The following is a 25,118-nucleotide window of genomic DNA, read 5'->3' on the forward strand; positions in this document are numbered from 1 at the left end:
TCGCTTGTCTATTTTAGAGCTGATTTTTTCGGGGTAAATAAAAATGCTAAGTTGCAGACAATTCGCTTTTTGATTTACTTTACAGTTTATGGCAAGTGTGACTTGTAACCAATGACAGAAAATCCAACACATCTGGAACCATATACAGCTGTGCTGCAGAATCATAATTGAAACACCCCATCATAGGAAATCATTAGATCCGCTATTGCAATGTGTCTCTGATTTCAGTGATGCACAAGACATGGAGCCGTGTAGCCCTAGCCTTATTGTGCCTATGGAGTTGTCTTCAACCTTCCTAGATTTAGAGAGGATCCATTGAATTTGCCAAACGGCATGAATAAATTACAGATGATCATTATATGGCATTTAAGTGTTTTTATGCAAGGTTTGATTTGTGAATAACAAGTTTGTCTGGCTATATAAGCTGCAACCAGATACGCCTCAAATATATTGTACCCACAAAATACACGTAAAGTTTACTGAATAATTTAACTGTAAGATGTTAAAATATTAGTTGTCATTCTTCACTTAAAACCACTATTGCCCACTTTTACATTTTTTTTTTCTCCCCTTTTCCAGGTTTTACCTGTGCGTTACAGAAAGATATATTGTATCAAGGGAAGTTATACATTTCAGAGAATTGGATTTGTTTTCATTCAAAGGTTTTTGGGAAGGACACAAAGGTAAAGAGCCCTTGTTCACCTTTTTAAAATTTTATGACATATATAGTTGTATTTGAGTAAATGATTCACAGAAGAATGTTTGTTTTCTTCAGATTGGCATTCCAACATTAGCTGTTACAGTGATCAAGAAAACAAAAACGGCTCTACTTGTGCCAAATGCCTTGGTTATTGCTACAGTAACCGATAGGGTAAGTAATTTACAATTTTCTTTTCCAAGTCCGTTCTAGTAGGTGTGATGTAAAGGGGGAGGGGGGGTGAAGACGTTCACATTGACTGAAAATCCCTACTCAATTTATGCTTCTGAAGATTTCGCCCTTTGCAAATGCAGATCTGCCTGGATTAATGCGATCTGTTTAGATACCCTGATTGTACTTTCAGTTGCTAAAGTGATGAATTAAACTTCTCACAATTTTTATTTTGCAGTTCGTATTTGTGTCTCTGATGTCACGTGATTCTACCTACAAGTTAATCAAATCTCTGTGCAGCCATTTAGATGTAAGTATATGAATCAGTTACTTATGCTATCTGATATTGCTCAATCTTTGACAGGCTGTGGATGGGACAAGGATATGATCTTGGGAGAAGCTTTTAATATGTATAAATTTTAAGTTTGATTTTATTTTTGCTTGAGTATCGAGGGTTGTTAAAGGCTGTGAATGTTTTGTATGATTGTATAGATGTATATACAATTGCATTTACTGGCTCTTGACATCATTGTTGCCCTTCTAAGGAGTCCATGAATATAATTTGCCCATCAACTTTCAAGATGGTGTCAGGAGGAAATAATCCATTTTGCCATAGGTGCTGTGACATAATCTAGGTATCTCTTTCCAAAATCTTGTAGCTTGGCTCTTTTTTTTTTTTCTTTTTTCTAATTGAATTAGAAGCTGGAGTGTTGCTTCTAATTCAAGGTCCCTGACCTTAAAGTACCTTCACACATAACGATTTTGTTGCATTTTGTGACGTAGCAACGATATCGTTAACGAAATCGTTATGCGTGACAGCGACCAACGATCAGGCCCCTGCTGGGAGATCGTTGGTCGCTGGGAATGATCAGGACCTTTTTTTGGTCGCTGATCACCCGCTGTCATCGCTGAATCGGCGTGTGTGACGCCGATCCAGTGATGTGTTCACTGGTAACCAGGGTAAATATCGGGTTACTAAGCGCAGGGCCACGCTTAGTAACCCGATATTTACCCTGGCTACCATTGTAAAAGTAAAAAAAAAAAAAAAACTACATACTCACATTCCGATGTCTGTCACGTCCCACGGCGTCAGCTTCCCGCACTGACTGTCAGCGCCGGCCGTAAAGCAGAGCACAGCAGTGATGCCGCTGGAAGCTGACGCCGGGGGACGTGACAGACATCGGAATGTGAGTATGTACTGTTTTTTTTGTTTGTTTTTTTTTTTGTCATTGGTGTTTTGTGCTTTGCATGTTTTTTTCAACATAATGTCACTTTTCAGCATTTTTTGACCCATTGAATTGAATACGTGGTGAAAAAACATTGAGAAAACGCAGTTATCGTGGCTTTCTGCGTTTTTTTTGCCAAAATCTGATTCTAAGGAATAGGATATTTCTGGGGGGTTCAACAGTAAACTTTATCAGCATGCACAAGAGACAAATATAGCATGCCAAAAACACAGCAAGAAAAAAGAAACTCTGAAAAAAAAATGCTTAGTGTAAACTGTCCCTAAAGAAGTTTTTAAAGACCATCAAATTTGGCCAAAGGCAGTCAATCTGATTAAAACAAAAGAACCTATTCACGTCCGTTATATCACCCGCTAGTCTTTGATTACGTGGCTACAGGAATTAACAGCCTGTATAAAGATGTGACTGCTGCAAGCAATTACTGGCCTGAGTGGTGAGCATCACAAGACTGCAGAGGCCAGTGATCACGTGTAGGGGTAACCCATGTAGACTAGACAAGTAAGATTGGCAAAATCGCTAGAGTAGGACTATAAAACTGGTGATTTTAATGATCTCAGAAAAACAATTTTTAAGATCTGTATTACTGTCAGCAGATGGAAAAATGGTTTAACTTCCAAGGCTGAAAACAAATAATCTAGTGCTGCTCTTGGCGGAAATGTGGATACAATCGCACCGAAACTTGGCAATGCAGTGTAAGCTAAATAACAGTGCTGTTCTGTAATACTTGACTGTAATGTTTCATTCCAGAATCCAGACTGTTTAGCTCACAGAATGGATACAATTGTGTCCTCTTCTCTCCTGAGACCAAGTTTGTATGGGTTCTTGGACCCTGATGGCAAACAGATATTGGATTATTTTGTATAACTTGATTGTACATTTATTGAATGTTAACTACACCTTTTTTGCGTGAATCAACAGTAATGAAGAAATACTGTTCCAACCATATTTGAGTGTCTAACTGTTTGGCTCTTCTCCCTCTGCCACTTGGTTCAAGCCAACAGGGTGGCACGGAGGCACTAACCACTCACTACACAGTGGGCAATGTTGTAACTGCGCTCATTGACAATGTTTCGCAGCATGCGTGCTGAGCAAGAAGTCACTGAAATGGTTAGTACGGACTGCTCATTGCTTCTGTGCCACCCAGTTGACTGGAGCCTGAGTTGATAACTCTTTGCCCCTTAACTTATCCATGGACAGAGCTAGTAGTGGCATCATGACATGTAGGCTATGGGGAGGTAAAGTATAGTAGAAGAAGCAGATATGCGCATGGCTGGAGGCGCGAAACATGTATTGCGCAATTACACTGGTAATGTGAGTGTTAACACGACTTCTAAGGATTTTATAGATTGCACCACTCTATTAAAAAATAAGGGATAGCATAAAATAATTATTACGTTTAATATGCTCATCATTTGTCACTGGTGATGTTATAATTTTATCAGCTAAAACTATGTAGTAAAATGACAGATTACGGCGGCTGGCAGAAATGGCTTCACAGGGAATTGAACCTCCCGGTGAGTAAGGCAGAGAAGAACTGTGCATACGTACATAATTACAGTCAGGGTGTAGTAGCTCAGAAAATCTTGTCGTGTTTTGCAGCTGCCAGGCCTGAGGCTAGTCACATTTCACCACAACGTTCTGCAATATGCTATTGTTTGTCTTAAAATGTTGTTTTCCTTTGGCTGTGTGCACACGATGCAGAATTTGTGCGGATCTGCAGCAGATTTTTCCAGGCTGAAACGCTGCAGTTCCGCACAGTGATTTACAGTACAATGTAAATCAATAGGGGGAAAAAAAAAAAGCTGTGCTAATGGTGCGGAAAAATCCACACTGAATCCGCTGCGGATTGAAAAGTGCATGTCACTACTTTTGTGCGGTACTGCAGCGTTTCTGCACCCTTCCATTACAGGAATCCGCAGTGGTAAAAACTGCATAAAATCCGCATTAATTCCTCATCAAAACCAAAAATTCTGCACCCCAATCCGAAACGTGTGCACATAGCCTTAGTATTGTTTAAGGATAACCAGTTAATTATTAATTTATTTATTTTTTATTACTAGAATGTTAGCACCGGAAACAGTCCAAATCCTTCTTCAGAACATAGTTACAGAGGAGAACGTCCTACATCATTTCCTCTCGTAAGTGACAGGTTATCGACAGTATATAATGCTGAGACGTTCCTCTAACATTTTGTCATTTTCAGGCTATACTTGTTATCATTTTTGTAACTGAATGAACTGGATGACTATGTAACAAATGTATCTTGCAGATAGCAGTTTGTTTTTGCAGCCTGCAGATCTACCATATATTAACTTCCCCCTTCCCTGACAATGGCATCATTTTTGGCATCGATTGTACAGTCTTGACTGGCATTTGGACTTAAAAACATTATAGTAAAATATATTAAAACGATTTAAAAATTAATAAAATAAAACTATAAAATCTACAAAAAATATCCGCTATCCCTTAAAAAAAAAATTTAAACCAATAAAAAATCCACATAAATTTGCCTGTCGGTAGCCCAGGCTTTAAAATGGTATTGGTGGGCATTACTCAGTTTCTGTAATGCCAATAGAAGTAAATTTATAAATTCCACACACAAATGCCTCTTCAGTCATTGTCTGTTACAGGACCTTACACTGTTTTGCATGCTAAACGGATCAGATCATGATTAAGAATTGAATAAAGCGGCTTTCTTTATCAACTTGGTTGTAAAGAGATTAGGTCATTTTATAGATTAGCTAAATTTTAAATGTTAATTTCCATTACTGGCAAGGGTGCGTTACAAAAAGTATATGCTCCACAGAAATGAATATTTGCTGATACATGATGGTGCCTAGTCATAAATGGCATCATGCTAGGGGGGAAATAAATTCCCCCAGAGCTAAGAGCCAGCTTTCTCTTAATGATACGGTAAGTCTGTCTAAGGCCACGTTCACAAGATCAGTATTTGGTCAGTATCTTACATCAGTATTTGTAAGCCAAAACCAGGAGTGGATGCTAAATACAGAGGTGGTGAAGCGTTGCTATTATATTTTTCCTCTGATTATTCCCCTCCTGGTTCTGGCTTACAAACACTGATGTAAAATGATCATGGCCTAACCAGGTCATACAGCGCACACTGCTTACATTTTTTGAATACAACTGTAGGGGGAGGAGATCAGAACGGTCATTACATACGCTGCTCTGCATCTATCCTGGGCATTGAGGAATAATGCCCTGGTACATGGAATAGATGTAGAGCAATGTATGGAACACTCTGCAGCTCTCACTTCTCGGCACTGATCGTGACCAAGAGGCTTAGAACTGGCCTTAGTTGTGTGGTTGGACACATCAGTATTACCACATCACACAGATCTCACTGTAATGTTTATTATGATTTGGCCAGCTTAGCTTGTGTAAAAAAAAAAAAAAAATTAATGTCCGTACACTTAGCGCATTGAGAAGTGCATTTTCACAAACTATTGTACATGTATTACCAGGCTAAGTAATGAGTCATCCCGCTGTGGTGGCCTATAAGGTCCTGACATAAGTAGGACCTGACACACCTCCTGTCTGTGTAAGGCTAGGGTCACATTGCGTTAGTGCAACCCGTTTAGCGCTAGCGGGTTGCGCTAACGCAATGTTTTTAATGGGGCCGCGTCCTGGGGTCGCGGTAACGTCCCCGCTCTCGCAGATCCCCGATCTGCGAGAGCGGGGAATGGACCGCGGGCGCGCCTCGGACGCTGCGAGCAGCGTCCGCGGCGCGCCAGGAAACACCGGCGCGTCGCTAGCGCGTGCCGAACATGGCACGCGCTAGTGCTGCGCGTTCCTATTGCCGTGAATGGGCGCGCTAACGGACGCGTTGCACGGCGTTAATTTCGCAGAGTATTTCACCAGCAGTGCAATCAGAAAAGTGATAATTGATGTCTCATATTTGGACGAAGTAAAAAAAAAAAAAATCTAAATTTTGTCAAAATATAAAAGTATGAAATTAGTGTTTTGCAAGTAAAAACACTCTGTAAAAATGAAATTGGACACACAATTGGGCAGCGGAGAGCAGACTGTCAATCATCTTGACACCAGTAGTTCCACCCTGTCAACAGGAAGATGAATTGCCATTGTGTTGATGTGGCGTCTGTGACCGCTCTGTGTCAGCGGTGAATGATGCTTGGCATAACAGATGGGTATCAACTGCCTGCCTGCTAGTGCTTAAGCACATATTTATTTTTTTAAGTCACGGATATCCCATATTACGCTTACTAAATTGAGATCGTGAGGGTCCAACACACTGCCTAGTTCCAACAGAGGGGTGGGTGTACAATCTGCGTTATCAGCATTGTAGCCCCACACAATACTTGATGCCCGTATAAGAGTACTGTGCTTCAGCTTCCATTGAAGTGAATGTACTGCAGCCAATAAGCAAAGTAGAGGTCTACTTTATTCGGCCCATACATCGCATAGTTCAGGCCACTGCTGAAACTCCATAAATCTTTTGAGATGGTTCCTCAATTGTTGAGATAACCCAGGGGTCCCCAACTCCAGTCCTCAAGGCCCACCAACAGGTCATGTTTTCAGGATTTCCTTAGTCTTGCCCAGGTAATAATTGCATCCCCTGTGCAATGCAAAGGAAATCCTGAAAACATGACCTGTTGGTGGGCCTTGAGGACTGGAGTTGGGGACCTCTGCGATAACCCACTTAACTATTTATGGGGCACATGTCTCCAGAAGCACAAGCTGGACGTTATGCATTGGGCTCTAAAATAACATATTTGCAATTTTCAGTCGGTAACATCCACTGTGCTCTAATATTTGAAAAATACCAGTGGTGTCAAAATAGTCACTACACTCTTAGGCAATTTTCCCTGAGTGTGATTTCCAAAACATGGTAACTTGCTTGGTGTTTCAGCTAACCTGGCAGCTTAGGCTACTTTCACACTAGCGTTAACTGCAATCCGTCACAATGCGTCGTTTTGCAGAAAAAACTCCATTTTCTCCATTGACTAACATTACGCGACGGATTGCCACACGTCGCAACCGTCGCGCCGTGTTTCAGCCGACCGTCGGCCGCAAAAAACGTTCCATGTAACATTTTTTGCAGCCGACGGACCGTCTTTTCCGACCGCGCATGCGCGGCCGGAACAACTCCCCCACCTCCCCGCACCTCACAATGGGGCAGCGGATGCGCTGAAAAGCAGCATCCGCTGCACCCGTTGTGCGGCGGAGGCAACGCTAGCGTCGGTAACCTCGGCCCGACGCACTGCGACGGGCCGAGCCCGACGCTAGTGTGAAAGAAGCCTTAGGGACTCTGCAATTGCCCCCCAGATATTACTCCAGGAAACTCTGTGCTCTTAAAGCCAAATGGCAATGCTACTCGTCTGAACCATGCCATGTGCCCATATAGTAATGTATGACTATATATAATGTATTGCTTATTTTGGAGAAATGGTGTAATTTAGAGCACTTTTTTCCTTATTGGCCATGGTATCTAAATCTACTTATTGTAACAAATGTCAGTTTTCATTTTCACACCGCTCAGTGGTAGAGATCTGAGGGAGAGGTAAAAATATGCATTGCACACTGTTAAGAGTTCCCTGAGGGTTGTAGTTCACAAAATGGGGCCACTTTGAAGGTTTTCTGCTGTCCTTGCACCCCAGGGGCATTGTAAGTGGCATTTGCAAGCTCTGACAACCAAATTTGTGTTCCACGAGCCAAATAGTGATTCTAGCCTTTCGAGCCCGTGTTGTGTCCAAATAGTAGTTTCTGTCAACATATTATGCTGGCTGCATTTGGGAAAAACTGCTTTAAAAACTTTGGTTTCCACTTCCTTCTATTCTTGTGAAAATAAAAAATAATTGTGGAAAAAACATAATTTTTTTTTTTTCTTCCCATGACCCAGCATTATAAAAATTCAGTGAAGCACCAGTGGATTCAAAAAGCTCACCACACCCCTAGATTAATTTTTTTGGATAATAGTTTTTGAAATGGGGTCACTAGTGGGTTTTTTCTGCTGTTCTGACATCTTGGGGGGCCTGCAAACCAGAAGTCAAGTTTGCTCTCCAAAAACAGTGATTCTTCCTTTTGCAAGCTCTATTGTATCCCCAAACAGTGGTTTCTAAACACATGGGCTATTGCCACGTTTTGGAGAATTTGTTTGACGTATTGTGGGGGCCATTTTCTCCCGTTACCCTATCTGAAAAATATTAATTTGTGGCTAAAGCATTTTAAAATGTAAAAAATGATTTGATTTTTCACTTGCCAAAGTTAATAAACTTGTGACGCAACCAAGTCAAAAAGGGTCAGTGCAAGATGAATTCCTTGAGGGGTGTAGTTTTCAAAATGGCATCCCTTTATAAGGGATTTCTGCTGTTTTGTCCCTTTTGGGTGGGCTGTGCGAATCGGACAGGGTGCCCAGCATTGCAGCCGCAGTTGCGCTTTAAAAGGCAAATTGTGCTTCTTCTCTTTGCCGTGTGTACAAACAATAAATTCTGGCCACATTTGGGGCATCTGTGTGTTCAGTAGAAACATTACAGGTTGTGAGAATAAAAAAATAAAAAATTGCTGCTAAACTTGTATCCCTTCTAACATGCTAATGCAATTAAAAGGGCATTTCAAAAATGATCTGATTTTCTAAGTACATATTGGACCTGAAACATATCAACTTAAGTTGTACATAACTTCTGTCGGTGGCTGCCTTATTTACGTAAGAAAAACATTGGACAACTGCAGAGTCGGTCTGATTTTACAAAACACTTAAAGACCTTTCTGCAGTTTTGCGAATACAAGGCCAAAGGACTTCAGGTCGGAATTTCCAGCCTGAGAGATACCATAACCCACCATGACCCCCTCATTGTGAAAGCATGAGATCTTGCGCTTTGAACTAAACCAGTACTGCTGCATCACTTACTAAGCAGTGAACTATTGGTGAAATCATTAAATGGGTTACAGATTGGTAACTGAACTAAACCAGCACAACTGCAACACTAAAAGTGCAAGATCTCCAGGTTTCACAATGAGGGGCACCATGGTGGATTGTGGAAGTCTACTCTGCATGCCAGAGCTCCAAAACCTGGAAGTTTGGTCTTTTGCAAGAAAGTTGGGTCCTTTAGCCTGATGTGACGGACACTTGTCAGCATTTTTTGATAATGTTTAGAAAAATCAGTCAGATTTTTATTAAATTAAAAAAGGGCTGCCACAGATGGAACATTTTGTTCTAAATGTAAAAATTATCAATGTCGCATACCATTGCTCAAGGAAGGGTTCATTTTTATCATTTTATGTGTATTTTTAGGACTTCAGTGTAGATTTTTCAGAAATTGATGGTTTGGTGCAACACCGGAGTAAGGATATGGAAGAATACAGCAGCACTGGCTCTCAAACCCCAGAGTCTGAAAATTCTCAAGGTTGGTGTAATTTGAAGCAATTTTACTCTTGACATTTAAGAGGTAACTGTAGTATAAAAGCAGCCAGTGATGGTATGTTTTAAAATAAAATTTGCATGCTCCAAAAGATCTAAAGTGAGTTTGGACCAATTGAAGTGCAGCATATTAGGTAGAGGCTTGCTGTTCTGGTAACCAAATTGACCCAAATACTTTTGTTTGGCTACTTAATAAGGTGCTATCAAGCCAGTCTGCCGTGGTCCGATGATACGAACACACTTGTGAAGGCAGTATAAGGAGTCCCTGGAATACATCTCCAGCTGCCTCTGCCACCAGTGATTGACATTCTGCTATGCATCTTTCTAACGCTGTCCAATGCCTTCGGTTTGGGCATATTAATGGTCATGTACTCAATCCTGGCCAGCTTATATATACCTGAACATTTAATAAATAGTCTGACATTAGTGAGGTTTTATAGAGTACAGCTATGTGAGGTGTGTACAGTGTCCTGGTTATTCCTTGTTAACTAAAGTACTTTGTCAATGATGAACAAGTCTCGAAAGGGAGAGCATTATTTTAAAAAGTGCCAAGTAATTAGAGCATTTTCTTTACCTTGTGGGTCAGTAATAACTGCTGATTTTAATAAATATTAAATTTCTACAGCAGTTTGTTTCCATAGCTCACATAAAGTTGGTTGAGTAAGCACACCATTGTCTCAAAGCACTTACACCTACTCACTGCAGTGATGCTTACGTGGCATTAAATGCAAAGCCATCACGCTAGTGATCTTGTATGGCGCTTTTTTTCTCTTTTTTGCTTTTCCATAGGCTTTTCAAGAAAAAGGTGAGGGGGTGGGGAGACTGTTACTGGGAAGTACTCTCAAACCTTTAAGATCATATAAAAATGGGTTTTAAACACCCGGTCTTGATTGATTAGGTGGCATGCTGGAATGAGTCAGGCCGAATTCATTAATGATTAGGTGGCATGCTGCAATGAGTCAGGCCGAATTCATTAAGAGGCACATGCATCTTAATTAATCTCCTGCTGAATTTGATCAGCAGGAGTTGCCACTCCCTAGTTCTGACCACTTTGACAGAGCTGGATGAAAAAGGCAGGAGAACACCATAAGTTACAAAATTCTATCACATTCTCGCATTTTGACTTATTACATAATTCAGGCATAAAAGTGTTGAGGAGTCAGGCCCTAAGTGTTGACCTATTGCTTTGATTCAGTTTTATGACTTTCTTTTCCACTTCTTCTAGAATTCCAAGAACTGGAGAAGAATATCATTTCAACGCCTCATTCTCCTAGGAGTTTGGAAAAACCTTTGAATGCCTCTGATAAAGTGAAAGTGACTGAAGAAAGTGTTGGTAATTTTTATTTTTTGTTCTTCCATGAACTAACCATAGTGTAAAAATACAATGAGAAAAAGTAAACTTTTTTTATTTTTTATTTTTTTTTTAGTTTACCGGAGTTTGTTTCGAAGAGTGAACTTTCAGCAAGTTGCATCACTGAATGGTTTGCTTTTCTTCTATGCAATTCTGTAAGTGTGTAATTTCACAAATTGGAAAATTTAATGCAACAGAATTTACTAAGGTTAGTCAGCGGGACCAGAACGTTATTCAGGAAGTCATGTTGGAAATGTTCCTATGATAAAGGGTTCTCTGGGCATCTAACATGAATGACTTGTTTGGGCTAAGTCACGAACATCAGATTGGTGGCGGCACAACTTCCCACCGGTCCGCTATTGGCTCCAGTTGCTGGCAGATGTAAACATTTAATGGAGCTTCATGGATGCTGCCAGGTAATATAGAACGGCTCGTATTTAAAGGGGTGTCCTGCTTGAGAATTTTACTTCATAGACTTGTATATAACACAAGGTTTCCACTCAACCTTCATGGGTCCAGTGATGCCTGTCAACTATTGCTTCGGTGTTAGTTGATTAGTTAGTTACCATCTCTCTTACAGCACTAATTGGCTCCTACCATATACTTTGGCAAAGCTGCTGATTTTAGTGGTGATGCCCTCACTGATCGGATATTGACCGCTTGTTATACTTTATTATTATTATTATTTATTGTTATAGCGCCATTTATTCCATGGCGCTTTACATGTGAGGAGGGGTATGCACCCAGAATACTCCATGTAATTATTGGGAATGGGAGTTGCGCATTTGCTTTATCCGAGATATAATTCTTGTAAGGGCCATTTGGATAGATTATTATGAAGCTTGTGCGTGGGCTGTGTCTCTTTCATAGGAGACCTCCATTTAGGTGTATCGGGTCTAAACTAAAATACCAGACACATCCCATGAATAATAGTGGCGGCACTTTTTGTCTGGAGAAGGGGTAATTTGACTCTCTTGTTATCCTATAACCTGTTTTGCTACACTTGTGTTTAGTATAAATGTATTGTTACTCAAGTTCATGTCTCTCTGTTTGCAGAGTGTGCCTCTTGATTTTCTCAACCTTCTATATGCAATCAAGAATTCTATACCTGGAGGAACGCCTCTCTTATTTGAGCTCTGCACGAGACACTGCTTTGAAAGAGTAAGAATGTTCTTGTGTGAATACAAAAATTGATAGGCCCTGGGAACCTTCATGTAAACAAGTATTTTTGTATTTATTATAATTTTTTTGCACCTACTCCTGGGCTTTAATCCCACATATTTTTTTTTAATTGTACGCTGCAGGGTTGAAGCTCCTGCAGTATAGCCGGAGCATGTCCTCTCAGTGGCTGTCAGATACAGCTGCTTCTGTTTTTTTCCCCCTTTTTCTTTTGCCATATGTGTAGTGCTTAAGAGCTATGCAAAGAACAGAAGCATCAGCTTTGCCAAGACTTCTGTAAGATCTTGTGGATGTGGATCAGTTCTGCTACTTTCATTCAATGGATATGATGGTGTAAAATGTGAACCATAAAAAAACTTTTTTTATTTTTTTTTTTCCTTCACAAAGAGAAATTATGTAAATCATTCAGTAATTTTAATGTAAAAATGGCTACGGAAAAGAGGCAAAAGAATTGTTGTTCATTAAGGCCCTTTCATGCCTGGTGGCCAAGGGGTTAAACCTTCATTAGGTTCTAAAATATACTTGCACGATACATCCGCACACTGCGATTTAATGAATCAATGAGCTCTAACATGCTAAGAACGTAAGGTACTTGGCTAATGGTTTTTCTTCAGAGTACAAAATCCATCCAACCTCGTCATGGTGTACCTAAATAAGGATGATCACTATCACTAATGTCCTACCTCTCCATGTGCCTGACCAGGCCTCATCTGAATGGGGTTGGAACTTACCATAAAAGCTTACGGGGAAGGATAAGTTTTCATTTTTAGGTTATAAAATATACATCAGATTAATTTTCAATTACCAATTTAAAATTTTGGATCAACTGGATTATTTTACTATTGCTATTTTTGTTGTATAACTTTATATTAACCTGTTCAATATTGTTTTTTTAAACCTATCCATGTTGGTATCTAATCTATGCTACAATTGTGACAATATATATATTTTTTTCTAAAGTTGCGTATTAATTGTTCTCCCTGTGCTCCTGTGATTGGACTGATACTTGTTACTGTTTAAGCCTTGCATGGCCTTTGCATATACAGTATTCCAAGTTCAGTATGCCCTGTAGTCATCCATCGTGGGCTAAAACCTCGCAAAGTGATTGTATAGCATGTCACTGACTCCTTTAAACCAATGGAGACACAAAGCGCAAAATAGGGTCTTATCCTCTAGATAACCAAGAGAGCTTTCTTAGAATTGCTCACCTGATTTTGTTGAATGAAAAGCATGTAGCGATTTTGGCTGCTGCAGATCCACAAGCCGATCAACGGCCATATGACAATATAAACTGTGTAGGAGGTGTGGGTTAAATCCGCGCTGCCTTAATGATGAAGTTCCAAGGATAATAAATTTAAAAGGTGGTTTATTCAACTCGTTTCAAGGTCAGTCACATGATGTATGTGGAATATCCTGAAGAAGAGGTCGCATGGACCTTGAACGGCGTTGAATAAACCACCTTTTAAATTTATTATCCTTGGAACTTCATCATTAAGGGCTTGTTTCCACTTGCGAGATATACGTCCGAGTCTCGCATGTGGAAACGAAGCTCTGGCGCCGACACTGTGGAGCGGAGCGTGCGGCCGCATAGCAACACATGCAGCCGCACGTTCCGCTCCGGAGTGCCGGCACCAGAGCTTCGTTTCCACATGCGAGACTCGGACGTATATCTCGCAAGTGGAAACAAGCCCTAAGGCAGCGCGGATTTAACCCACACCTCCTGCACAGTTTATATTGTCCTTTAAACCAAGAAATTGGTAAATGCATTTTTGAGAATTTATCAGTGCAGATCTACATATATTTGCTAAACTGACTCCAAAATGTTATTTGATGTTTAACCCCTTCATGACCCCAGCTTTTTTTAGTTTTGCATTTTCGTTTTTCGCTTACCTTCTTCCCAGAGCCGTAACGTTTTTTTTTTCCCGTCAATATGGCCATGTGAGGGCTTATTTTTTGCAGGACGAGTTGTACTTTTGAACGACATCATTGGTTTTACAATGTCGTTTACTCAACGACGGGGAAAAATTCCAAGTGTGGTGAAATTGCAAAAAAAAAATGCAATCTCACACTTGTTTTTTGTTTGGCTTTTTTGCTAGGTTCACTAAATGCAAAAACTGACCTGCGTTTATGATTCTCCAGGTCATTACGAGTTCATAGACCCCAAACATGTCTAGGTTCTCTTTTAGCTAAGTGGTGAAAAAAAAAAATTAAAGTTTGCTACAAAAAAAAAAAATTGCGCAATTTTCCGATAACGGTAGCGTCTTCATTTTTCGTGATCTGGGGTTCGGTGAGGGCTTATTTTTTGCGTGCCGAGCTGATTTTTTTAATACCATGTTGGTGCAGATACATTCTTTTGATCGGCCGTTATTGCATTTTTTTTTTTACCGCTACGCCGTTTAGCGATCAGGTTAATCTTTTTTTTTTTTTTGTATTGATCGGACGATTCTGAATGCGGCGATACCAAATGTGTTTTTTTTTTTTTCCTCCAATGGAGTGAAAGAGGGGTGATTTAAACTTATCTTTTTATTTGTTTCATATTTTTACTAACTTTTTTTTTTTTATTATTCTTTTTTTTGGCATGCTTCATAGCCTCCGTGGGAGGCTAGAAGCTGCCACAACTTGATCAGCTCTGCTACATAGAGGCGATGCTCTGATCGCTCCTGTGTAGCAGAATTACTGCATTGCTATGAGCGCCGACCACAGGGTGGCGCTTATAGTAATCTGGCATCAACAACCATAGAGGTCTCAAGGATACCTCTGGTTGTTATGCCGATGACACCAAATCATGTGACTGGGTCACCGGTGCACGCATTTCTGGCCTGATGGCCGGAAGCGCTTGTTAAATGCAGCTGTCAGTTTGACAGCGGTATTATTATTATTTATTATTATTATTATTATTTATATAGCACCATTAATTCCATGGTTAATAGGTTCGGGTGGGTCGCTTTTCCACCTGTGCCTATTGCGGTCACAAGTCAGCTGTGCAAAACAGGTGACATGTCCCGGCATTGATGCGGACTCACCGCCGGAGCCCACATCAAAGGGGCTGTTCTGCCCTCAGATGTACTATTATGTCTTAGGGCAGAAAGGTGTTAAAGGAGTTGAACCATACATGCATTTTTTCATTTATTAACGGGAACGGTGATAACTTGATTACAAGGTTCACATAACATGCAGCCCCTACTCGTCATGAGATCAGGGTTTTTGGAGTGTTCATTTTGAATAGGTGGATGTTCCCACCAGCATACTACCGCTTCATTGTCTATTCACTCCAAAGCCCTGTCCTTGGTATCTACAGGGATCCTAAAGGTACCGTCACACATAGCGACGCTGCAGCGATACCGACAATGATCCGGATCGCTGCAGCGTCGCTGTTTGGTCGCTGGAGAGCTGTTACACAGACCGCTCCAGCGACCAACGATCCCGAGGTCCCCGGTAACCAGGGTAAACATCGGGTAACTAAGCGCAGGGCCGCGCTTAGTAACCCGATGTTTACCCTGGTTACCATCGTAAAAAAACAAACAGTACATACTTACATTCAGCTGTCTGTCCCTTGCCGTCTGTTTGATGCACTGACTGCTGGCCGCAAAGTGAAAGCAGAGCACAGCCACAGCGGTGAGTCACCGCTGTGTGACTCACCGCTGTGCTGTGCTTTCACTTTCACTTTGCGGCCAGCAGTCAGTGCAGGAAATAGACGGCAAGGGACAGACAGCTGAATGTAAGTATGTACTGTTTGTTTTTTTACGATGGTAACCAGGGTAAACATCGGGTTACTAAGCGCGGCCCTGCGCTTAGTTACCCGATGTTTACCCTGGTTACCAGTGAAGACATCGCTGAATCGGTGTCACACACACCGATTCAGCGATGTCTGCGGGGAGTCCAGCGACGAAATAAAGTTCTGGACTTTCTTCCCCGACCAGCGACAGCACAGCAGGGGCCTGATCGCTGCTGCCTGTCACACTGGACGATATCGCTAGCGAGGACGCTGCAACGTCACGGATCGCTAGCGATATCGTCTAGTGTGACGGTACCTTAAGAGTGGGACTCCCAGCAATAAGCAAAGAACCCATATGCTGTGAACACATAATAGCTTTTACAATGCAACCGCCTTTTACGCTTTAGATGCAAACCCTAATGAGCTCAAATGAGCATTCCCACTGTGCATGGTCAGCAGCAGTTTTTGGAACTTTCATAGGGTGCTGTAGAGATGGGTATGCCATAAATGTCAAAGATGGGAATATTCGCCATCTGTGGTTTGCCACCACCAAATGAATCATAGTAATTACCTGTGAGTGCCCACACGTATTTAATTTTATACTGAGACATCTAAAGGAGTCACACATAATATTGTAAGGATCCACGTTAGTCTATGGGAAGTTTCACACATCTGTGAAACACGCTGCGCTATGGATGTAATGTCCGGCCCGACCGCTGGGTCTGCTGACCACAACTGCCTTTTATATGTTCCTGTAAGTCAGTTGGCTCAAGGGAAAGAGAGCCAGATACTGGCGTGAAACCGCCTTTTGGGGCATGTTTACAACGCAAATTTGTAATCTCGCTGTATGCATAAGCACAGGTTAATATTCATATCACACTTCTACCTGTTTGGCATTCTGGGGTGCATACTAAATTGCAGGACTGCTTTGCTTTTTGTTTTTTTTAGTATACCGTATGTTTTTCTCAATTTCTTTTTTACTTTTTCCTTAGATGGTCATTACAGCAAGGTGTGGGAAGTTGGCAAATAAATGCCCATGCAATCTGTGAGGAATTAACTGCAAATCTAGCAAAATTAGATCAGGTAATTGCTTTTATTCCCAAATATTTTTTGTACTTGGAGGACCTCTCTGCTCTCATGACAGGTTTCAGTAAGTGATTGCTTTTCCTCTGAGAACTCCAGTCTGTTCATAAAATTTTGCATAATGCCATTCAACTTGGCAAGGGGAATAATGCATTGTCAAGTGGCCATTACTACTTAATTACCCAGAGAAATAATCGAGGAACAACTTTGTTCTAGAAAATTCTCACAAATTGAGTTTGCATAAAAAGTCATGTCCGAAGAGTTGACGGTTACTTTTTTTTTAAACAGATATTGTCTTTCTTAATCTCTAATATTCTGTAACTATAATAAGTGCAGTCAATAAGGAATCTTGTGGGTGACCTACAAATTGTTAGCAGATTTTTAGCTATGGCTATTGGGTATGCAGTTTGGTTATTATAGTAACATAGTTAGTAAGGCCGAAAAAAGACATTTGTCCATCCAGTTCAGCCTATATTCCATCATAATAAATCCCCAGATCTACGTCCTTCTACAGAACCTAATAATTGTATGATACAATATTGTTCTGCTCCTGGTTACTTCTGATTTTTCTAATGTGCCATTATCCCCATGTGGTACAGATGTCTTGGTGTTGCTGTGCTAAAATGATAAAGCTGTGCACACACCAAAGGAGCATTAGCGCTTCTACCTTCTATGCTGTGAGTGCGACTCCAAGCCTGACCGCAAGTCGCCTAACAGCCTTATTTCTGCCTGTGGCTTCAGGACAGGAGATTCACAGTTGGTGCAGGAATTGCTGCTCAAACTCGAAGGCAACATATTTGATATTGTCATGTCTGATCAATGAAAAAAAGTGTTTAAACTGTGTGTTAAATGGCAAAAATGAAAACCGATTTGACACTTTTCAGTCACTGCACTTGCGTAAAATATACAGTGAAAAGCGATTACAAAAAATATCAGATTAGGGCACAAAGAAGCCCTGCTCCATGGACGGAAAAAGTTGCCTATATTAGAAAATGTCAGTACACTACTTTTAACCACTAAATTATAGCAATACCAAACTTAGGACTTTAAATATGATTTTGCAGAACGGTATGATTTATAACAGAAACCCTTTTTTTTACAGCACAATGAATCTTGTAAAAAAACAAAAACCAAAGTTGGGGATTTAAATTTTTTTTACCACTGTTTGGATTTGTTTTCCTGTTCAGTATATGGTGAAATAAATGGTGTCATTCATAACTACATCTCTTGTCGCAATATATACATCTGTCGACCGAAAAAATAAGTTGTAATGGCATTTAGAGCAAAGAAAGGGAAAAACAAAACAAAATGCAAATAGCAAGTCTTGATACTTGGTCTCTAGATAACTTTACGCTTTCATGTTTTGCTGGATGTCTATCATCCCCCTCCCCCCGCTATTTCTGGATATTCCATATATCTTTGATTTTTCCCTTCTGTAGCCACGATCTCAAATTTCTGGCGGCCACTGAGCTAGTGAGTGGAGATTAGCTGTAATGTCTCCCTTATAGAACATGAACTAGCAGGGATTGCTGCTCTACTTTACCTAGTGCAGAGACTGAAGCAACAGAGGTATGGGGAAAAGTACATGGAAGTCGTTGGGCGTCCCACTGTGGCATAAGCCAATATACCTGCTAAAACACTGACGCACCATGTTTGTGCTTTTCTTACTTTTCTACCCCCTCCCTTTCCATTGTAATGCGCTGTGTAGCCTTTCATATCACACTGCTGGCAGTCCCTCTTGTCTACAGCATAATATATTACTTATTTTCAATTTTTTTATTTTCTTTTTTTACCATGAGGTGTAAACATTTTACAGAGCAGCCTAAATATACACTCCCAGCGAATCCTGTGCTCCAGGCTCTTGTAAGGACCATAAAATAAAAAGGCCCATATCTCTAAAATAGTTAGGAGAATGTATACAAGAGGATATAAGAGGATGTCTGAATTTGGTAGAGCTTTAAAGAAAGAGTGTCTAAACGTATTACATCTCTATGGCTCTGTATTAAATCTTCATTTTTATTACAGATTCAAAGAAATCTGCAGCAGCTCTTGGAAAGCGAGAATTAAAATGTGAATTACCGAATGGATATTTATCTGCCTCCTGGATCACTCTGCTGGACAGAGTTTTGCGAAATGCCTTAAATGAACTTTATATGGAAGCCACATCGCATCTCAGGAATGTTAACTTGTTTGTTCCCTTTTTTTTTTTTCTACCTATGGCAGAAGAGTTATTTCCTTATTACATTTATTGCTTTTGGGTTTGAGATTGAAGACTTACTACATTTCACTGTGAATGAACTGTTTGCACATTTTTCAATAATGGTCAAAGAAGCACTCCTCACCTTGTCCAATTTTTAAAATACTTTGGCTGGAACCATAACCAGCCTTCCTTTCTGTATGGTTGCCACTTCAACGAAATTCCACACTCTTAAGATTGAGTATGCAAACTCCCATTCCAATATTATTTACATGTGATCAAATCTGTGCTTGCTCTCCAGCTCGTGTGCTGTAAGGCTGGGTTCCCATTGCGTTATGGGACCGCGTTAAACGGACAGCGTTGCACGGCGAAATTAACGCCGTGCAACGCGGCCGTTAACGCGCCCATTGAAGGCAATGGGAACGCGCTTCACTAGCGCGTGCCATGTTCGGCACGCGCTAGCGACGCGCCGGTGATTCCTGGCGCGCCGCGGACGCTGCTTGCAGCGTCCGAGGCGCGCCCGCGGTCCGTTCCCCGCTCTCGCAGATCGGGGATCTGCGAGAGCGGGGACGTTACCGCGAACCCGACCGCAGCCCAATAAAAAACATTGCGTTAGCGCAATCCGCTAGCGCTAAACGGATTGCACTAACGCAATGTGACCCTAGCCTAATTTCTCTGCAGCCTCTAGTTGAAATCCATTAAAATAGGAGTCGGAACCTTTCTTACTGGTTGAACAGCCCTGGTGATCCTGTTTCATGCAATGTTTGAACAGGTGATTCACACCGTGAAGATAAGAAAAAAAGATTTGCAGAACTATGATCCAGCAGCCGCCTCTGCCGTCCGTTGTGCATGCATCGCACAGCAACGATAGCGTCACACCGGGCCTACTAATCAAGATTCGCCTGGGATGCCGGCAGGTTAGAGGATCTGGATCCTCAGGGCTTTAGACTGGTAATGCACTATCGATGTGGTCGTTGGACATGGGTCCTGCAAATCTTCCTGCCGGACTCTTAAGAAAAATATGTAGCGTTTCCTCTAGATATGCCCTTTTGAGAGCCTAGTGGGTTTTGTTTTATAATTTTTGCAAAAAATACAAATACTGTGATCACTGTAACTATCACTTACTGTCCAATGTATTCCGTTTTATACTATAATTTTATAGTCTATTAACTAGGATTGACAACGTTTTCCTTAAGACATTGTATATGTCGTATACTATTTTGCACAAGAATCAAGATGTCTTTAGTAACAGTTCTTATTTATTCTATTTCTGCACATATTCAATATGGTCATTTTTTTTTTTTTTTTTTTTTTTTTTTTTTTACACCAGCCAGTAAACGTGTACATACCGTATAACTATGCTTAATATTTCTCTTGTAGAATAGTCATTGACAACTGATTTCTATCCTTAGCTTGTTTACTTGATATTGTCTGGAATTCGGCAACGGGCAAAGTTGGGCCACCAAGCAGTGTGCATTGATCTGCGCCATGCTAATAGGTCATTACAAAGTAATATATTACAACGTGAATTTCAATGTTTTTTTGCTGTGGGTTTCCATTTGGATTGATTTTGCTCATCTTTGCGTTTCAACTGACTTCTTGCATTTATTTTTGTGAAGACTTTGCCATCTACAACACTTTGTTCTTATAAAGCGGGTTGAGCATATTCTTGTTGATCTAGTTGTGCTGCCCTCAAACTGTTAATGTATTTTGATGTATCTTTGAATTGTACTTTTTAACCATTTCTGTGAAATGTTTGTGATATGGCTAAAATGTTAAATAAATATAACTTATACATTCATAAATGGAGATGTTCGAGGTTGCTTTATGCTGTGCGCGCAAAATTCATTTCATATAGTTAAAAGAAGGCTACCTTTTTTTTACTATCCGGACAAGGTGACTGGATAGTTATTAATGCTGCATATCATCTTTGTATAGCAAACCTTTTTGGATTGGGACACTGCTTCTCTGATGCAGAGCCCCAAATCCTCTGCCTGGACAGTCCAAAGGTTTCATACAGTCCACACAAGTGTCTTTGTGGAAAGCAGCAGGAAATTTATGTATTCTGCCATTAACTCCTGTACCCTGAAGGGTGGTTTGCATGTTAATGACCGGGCCAATTTTTACAATTCTGACCACTGTCTCTTTATGAGGTAATCACTCTGCAACGCTTCAATGGATCCCGGTGATTCTGACATTGTCTTCTCGTGACATATTGTACTTCACAGTAGTGGTAAAATTTACTTGATATGACTTGAGTTTATTTGTGAAAAAAACAGAAATGTAGCCAAAATTTGGCTATTTTCCAACTTTTATTTTTCATGCCCTTAAATCACAGAAATATGTTACACAAAATACCCAATAAGTAAGATTTCCCACATGTCTACATCAGCGCAATTTTGAACCAATTTTTTTCTTGTTAAGAAGCTATAAGGGTTAAACATTGAACAGCGATTTCTCATTTTTACAACACCATTATTTTTTTTATTTTTTTTTTTAAAGGACCACATGGGTCTATATGATAGAAGATACTCAAAAGTGACACCATTCTGAAATTGCACCCCTCAAGGTGCTCAAAACATTCAAGAAGTTTATTAACCCTTCAGGTGCTTCACAGGAATTTTTGGAATGTAAAAAAAACTTAACTATTTTTCACAAAAAAAATTACTTCAGATTCAAATTTTTATTTTCCCAAGGGTAACAGGACAAATTGCACAACAACGTTTGGGGTCCTATTTCTCATGAGTACACTCATACCCCATATGTGGGGGTAAACCACTGTTTAGGCACATGGCAGAGCTGGGAAGGGAAGGAGCGCCGTTTGACTTTTTCAATGCAAAATTGTCTGCAATTGAGATCGGACACCATGTCACGTTTGGAGAGCCCCTGATGTGCCTAAACAGTGGAAACCCCCCACAAGTTACCCCATTTTGGAAACTAAACCCAACCCAAGGAAATTATCTAGATGTGTTTTGAACCCTTTGAATCCACAAGTGCTTCACATAAGTTTATAACTTGTGATGAGCGAGTGTACTCGTTGCTCGGATGGTCGTCTTCGAGTATTTGTAACTGCTCGGAGATTTAGTTTTCGTTGCCTCATCTGCATGATTTACAGCTGATAGACAGCTTGAATACATGTGGGGATTCCCTAGCAACCAGGCAACTCCCAAATGTACTCAGGCTGGCTAGCAGCCATAAATCATGCTGCTGCTTCAACAAAAACTAAATCTCCGAGCAGTTATAAATACTCAGACTACCCGAGCGTGCTCTGGAAAACCCGAGCAACGAGTACTTGCTCATCACTATTTATAGCGTAAAGCCGTGAAAATAATAAAATCACATTTTCCTCACAAAAATTTTATTTTGGCTCCAAATGTTGCATATTCATAAGGGTAACAAGAGAAATTGCACCATACAATTTATTGTGAAATTTCTCTGGAGTATGCCGATATCCCATATACAGGGGAATACTACTTCTGAGGCACAGTGCAAAGCTCAGACGAGAAGAGGCGCCATATTGGAGTTCAGATTTTGCTGAAATGGTTTGAGGGTGGCATGTTACATTGGCAGAGCCTTTGAGATGTCAGGACAGAAACGCCCTATATGTGAACTCCTTTTTCAAACTACTCAAAGAATTCATCTAGGGGGTGCAGTGATCATATTGACACCACATGTGCCTCACGTAATTTATTCTTTCTTCACCGCTCAGTGGTATAAAATTCTATTTTTACCACTAGAAGGTTTTAGCCCCAAGTTTTTAATTTTTCTGAGGGCTAATAGGAATACCCTACATCAGGGGTGGGCAATTAATTTTCCTGAGGGGCCACATGAGACCATGCCTGTTGTGGATGGCAGAACTAATAGCTTGAAATTAATTCTACTAAAAATTTATTAATAATTGTATTGCTTAATATTGAGCATAATTAAGTATGCTGACACGCCCCTATATATCTTTGAAATCCCCCCAGGCCCTCATATACAGCATGAGCCTCACACAGCCTACTACATATCCGGCATGAGCCCCACACAGCCTCCCTATATATGGCATGAGCCCCACACAGCCTCTCCACATACTGAATGAAGCCCCACACAGCCTTCCATATACTGATTGAGCCCCACACAGCCTCCCCATAGATTGCATGACAGTATACAGCCTTCCCATAGCCTCACCATGTGCAGAATGTCACCCCCATAGCTTCCCCGTGTGCAGCATGACACCCCCATGTTCATACACATGGAAAAAAAAATACCACATACCTCGGTCCAGTTCCTAGGCGCCCTGCTTCTTTTGCTGCCTCCTCCCCCAATGCTGACCGCGTGAGACAGCGAGTGGGCAGGCACGGTGCGGCCCGCGGACATCAGGTTTTCAGCCCCACGGTTGTCTCGGTCCGTGGGCCGGATGTCACCCAGGTCTGCCCTACATGTATTCGGGAAATATTTTTCAGGCACAGTGCAAAGCTCAGAAGGCAAGGAGCGTCAGATTTTACTTTTATGGTTTGCAGGTGCCATGACCCACTGTGAGAGCCAATGAGGTGCCAGAACAGCAGAACCCCCGCCCCCAATAAGTGACCCCAATTTACAAACTACACCTCTCAATGAATTCATCTAGGAGTTCAGTGATCATATCGACACCATGGGTGTGTCACACAATTTTATACCATTGGGCAGTGGAGACCAAATACATTTTTACCACCAAAATGTTGTTTTAGCCAAAGATTTTACATCTTCACACAAGAAGTGGGTAAAAATGGCACCAAAATTTATCCCACAATTTCTACTGAACGTGGCAATACCCCATATGTGGCTGTACAGTGCTACTTACCCATGCGGAGAGACTCGGGAGGAACAGAGCACTATTTGCCTCCTGGAGTGCCGATTTTCCTAGAACAGTATGTAGACTCCATATACAGAGCCCCTAATTGCTAGAAGAGCAGATTCCCCCTCCAGTGACCCCATGTGCGAAACTACCCATTGGGGAATTTATCTACAGGTGTAGTGACTATTTTGACTTCATGGGTATTTTCCAGAAACAAGCAGCAATGAATGTTGCAGAGTGAAAATTGCAAAATGCAGTTGTAGTGAGCAGTATGCTCTAGTGACCAGTATGTTGCAGTCACCAGTACATTATGCCCAACCCATACTTCTAAAGGCATGCACCCGTAAGTTAAATGAGCTCTCATAGCTTCAGAAATGCCAAACGTGGACTCAGTATGTGGTTTAGGCGTACTGTGGGGCTCAGAAGGGAGGGGAGCATTTGGATTTGGGAGCGGAGAATTTGCAGAATTTCTTTTGGTGGGTGAGGAGCCATTTTGCTTTTCCAGAGCCTTTGTGCTACCAGTAATGTGGAAGCTCCCCCTATATTTCTGTTGACAGATGGCAGACCTGAGGGCTTATTTTTTTGTGTGGATTGAGTTGAGGCTTTCATTGGGAACATTTTACACAATAAACTCAGAAAAATATAGTAATAAAACGGGGTGCAAAAGTCAAAATTATGTATCTACCCTCAATATAAAAACACTTTTTATTGTTTAAAAACGAGGCAAACTAAACCACCTATAGTGACAAACACAAAAACAACAGTGCTCAAAACATACCCAAAAACTAATGGGGGGTACTAGACAACCCTAGCTGAGGCACCTGCACCTGCCCCTACCTGACTGCGGAGGTAGATGCCCTAGGGGGGGGGAACGTTCTGGTGCCCCCGCTCCACGATGGCTAACCCTACAGGCCCTGATAAACCCTGCAGCCACTAGTGAGAGCCTCTACCCACAGACTAGAGGAACCTCTATCACTAGACAAACAACTTTGCTAGGGAAGAACTAGGTCCCCAATAAGTATGAAAACAATAAATGAACACATATGGCGATATAAGAGATAGGTGATCACTACTTAACGGTGGACAATGCTACTCCAATAGATGTAGTTACAATAAATGTCAAACACAGCCCGCCACTTAAATATGTAGTGTGAGCTAGTCCACCTGTGTTTTCCATATACATTTACAAAAACGGGAATCCCCCCCCCCCCCCCTCCTTCATCAGGCACATAAACCAACAGTAGGTATCTCCTGCAAGAGACTCCGGCT

General features: G+C 41.1%; 1 protein-coding gene across 8 annotated transcripts in view; it reads left to right on the forward strand.

Moving 5' to 3' along the window:
* GRAMD2B (GRAM domain containing 2B) overlaps positions 1-20,838 on the forward strand; it is a 259,861-nt gene extending 239,023 nt beyond the window's left edge. For all 8 annotated transcript variants that reach the window (XM_069753770.1, XM_069753798.1, XM_069753817.1 and 5 more), the window contains 10 exons: positions 580-683; positions 776-871; positions 1,107-1,178; positions 4,173-4,250; positions 9,383-9,494; positions 10,734-10,841; positions 10,936-11,014; positions 11,916-12,020; positions 16,746-16,836; positions 18,862-20,838. In XM_069753770.1, coding sequence (XP_069609871.1) covers positions 580-683; positions 776-871; positions 1,107-1,178; positions 4,173-4,250; positions 9,383-9,494; positions 10,734-10,841; positions 10,936-11,014; positions 11,916-12,020; positions 16,746-16,836; positions 18,862-18,903 — 887 coding nt within the window. In that variant the 3' untranslated portion in view covers positions 18,904-20,838. The remainder of the gene's footprint in view (positions 1-579; positions 684-775; positions 872-1,106; positions 1,179-4,172; positions 4,251-9,382; positions 9,495-10,733; positions 10,842-10,935; positions 11,015-11,915; positions 12,021-16,745; positions 16,837-18,861) is intronic.
* Positions 20,839-25,118: the final 4,280 nt, after the last annotated feature.

This window comes from Ranitomeya imitator, chromosome 1, assembly GCF_032444005.1.
Source record: "Ranitomeya imitator isolate aRanImi1 chromosome 1, aRanImi1.pri, whole genome shotgun sequence".
In the NCBI taxonomy this organism is placed as follows: domain Eukaryota; kingdom Metazoa; phylum Chordata; class Amphibia; order Anura; family Dendrobatidae; genus Ranitomeya; species Ranitomeya imitator.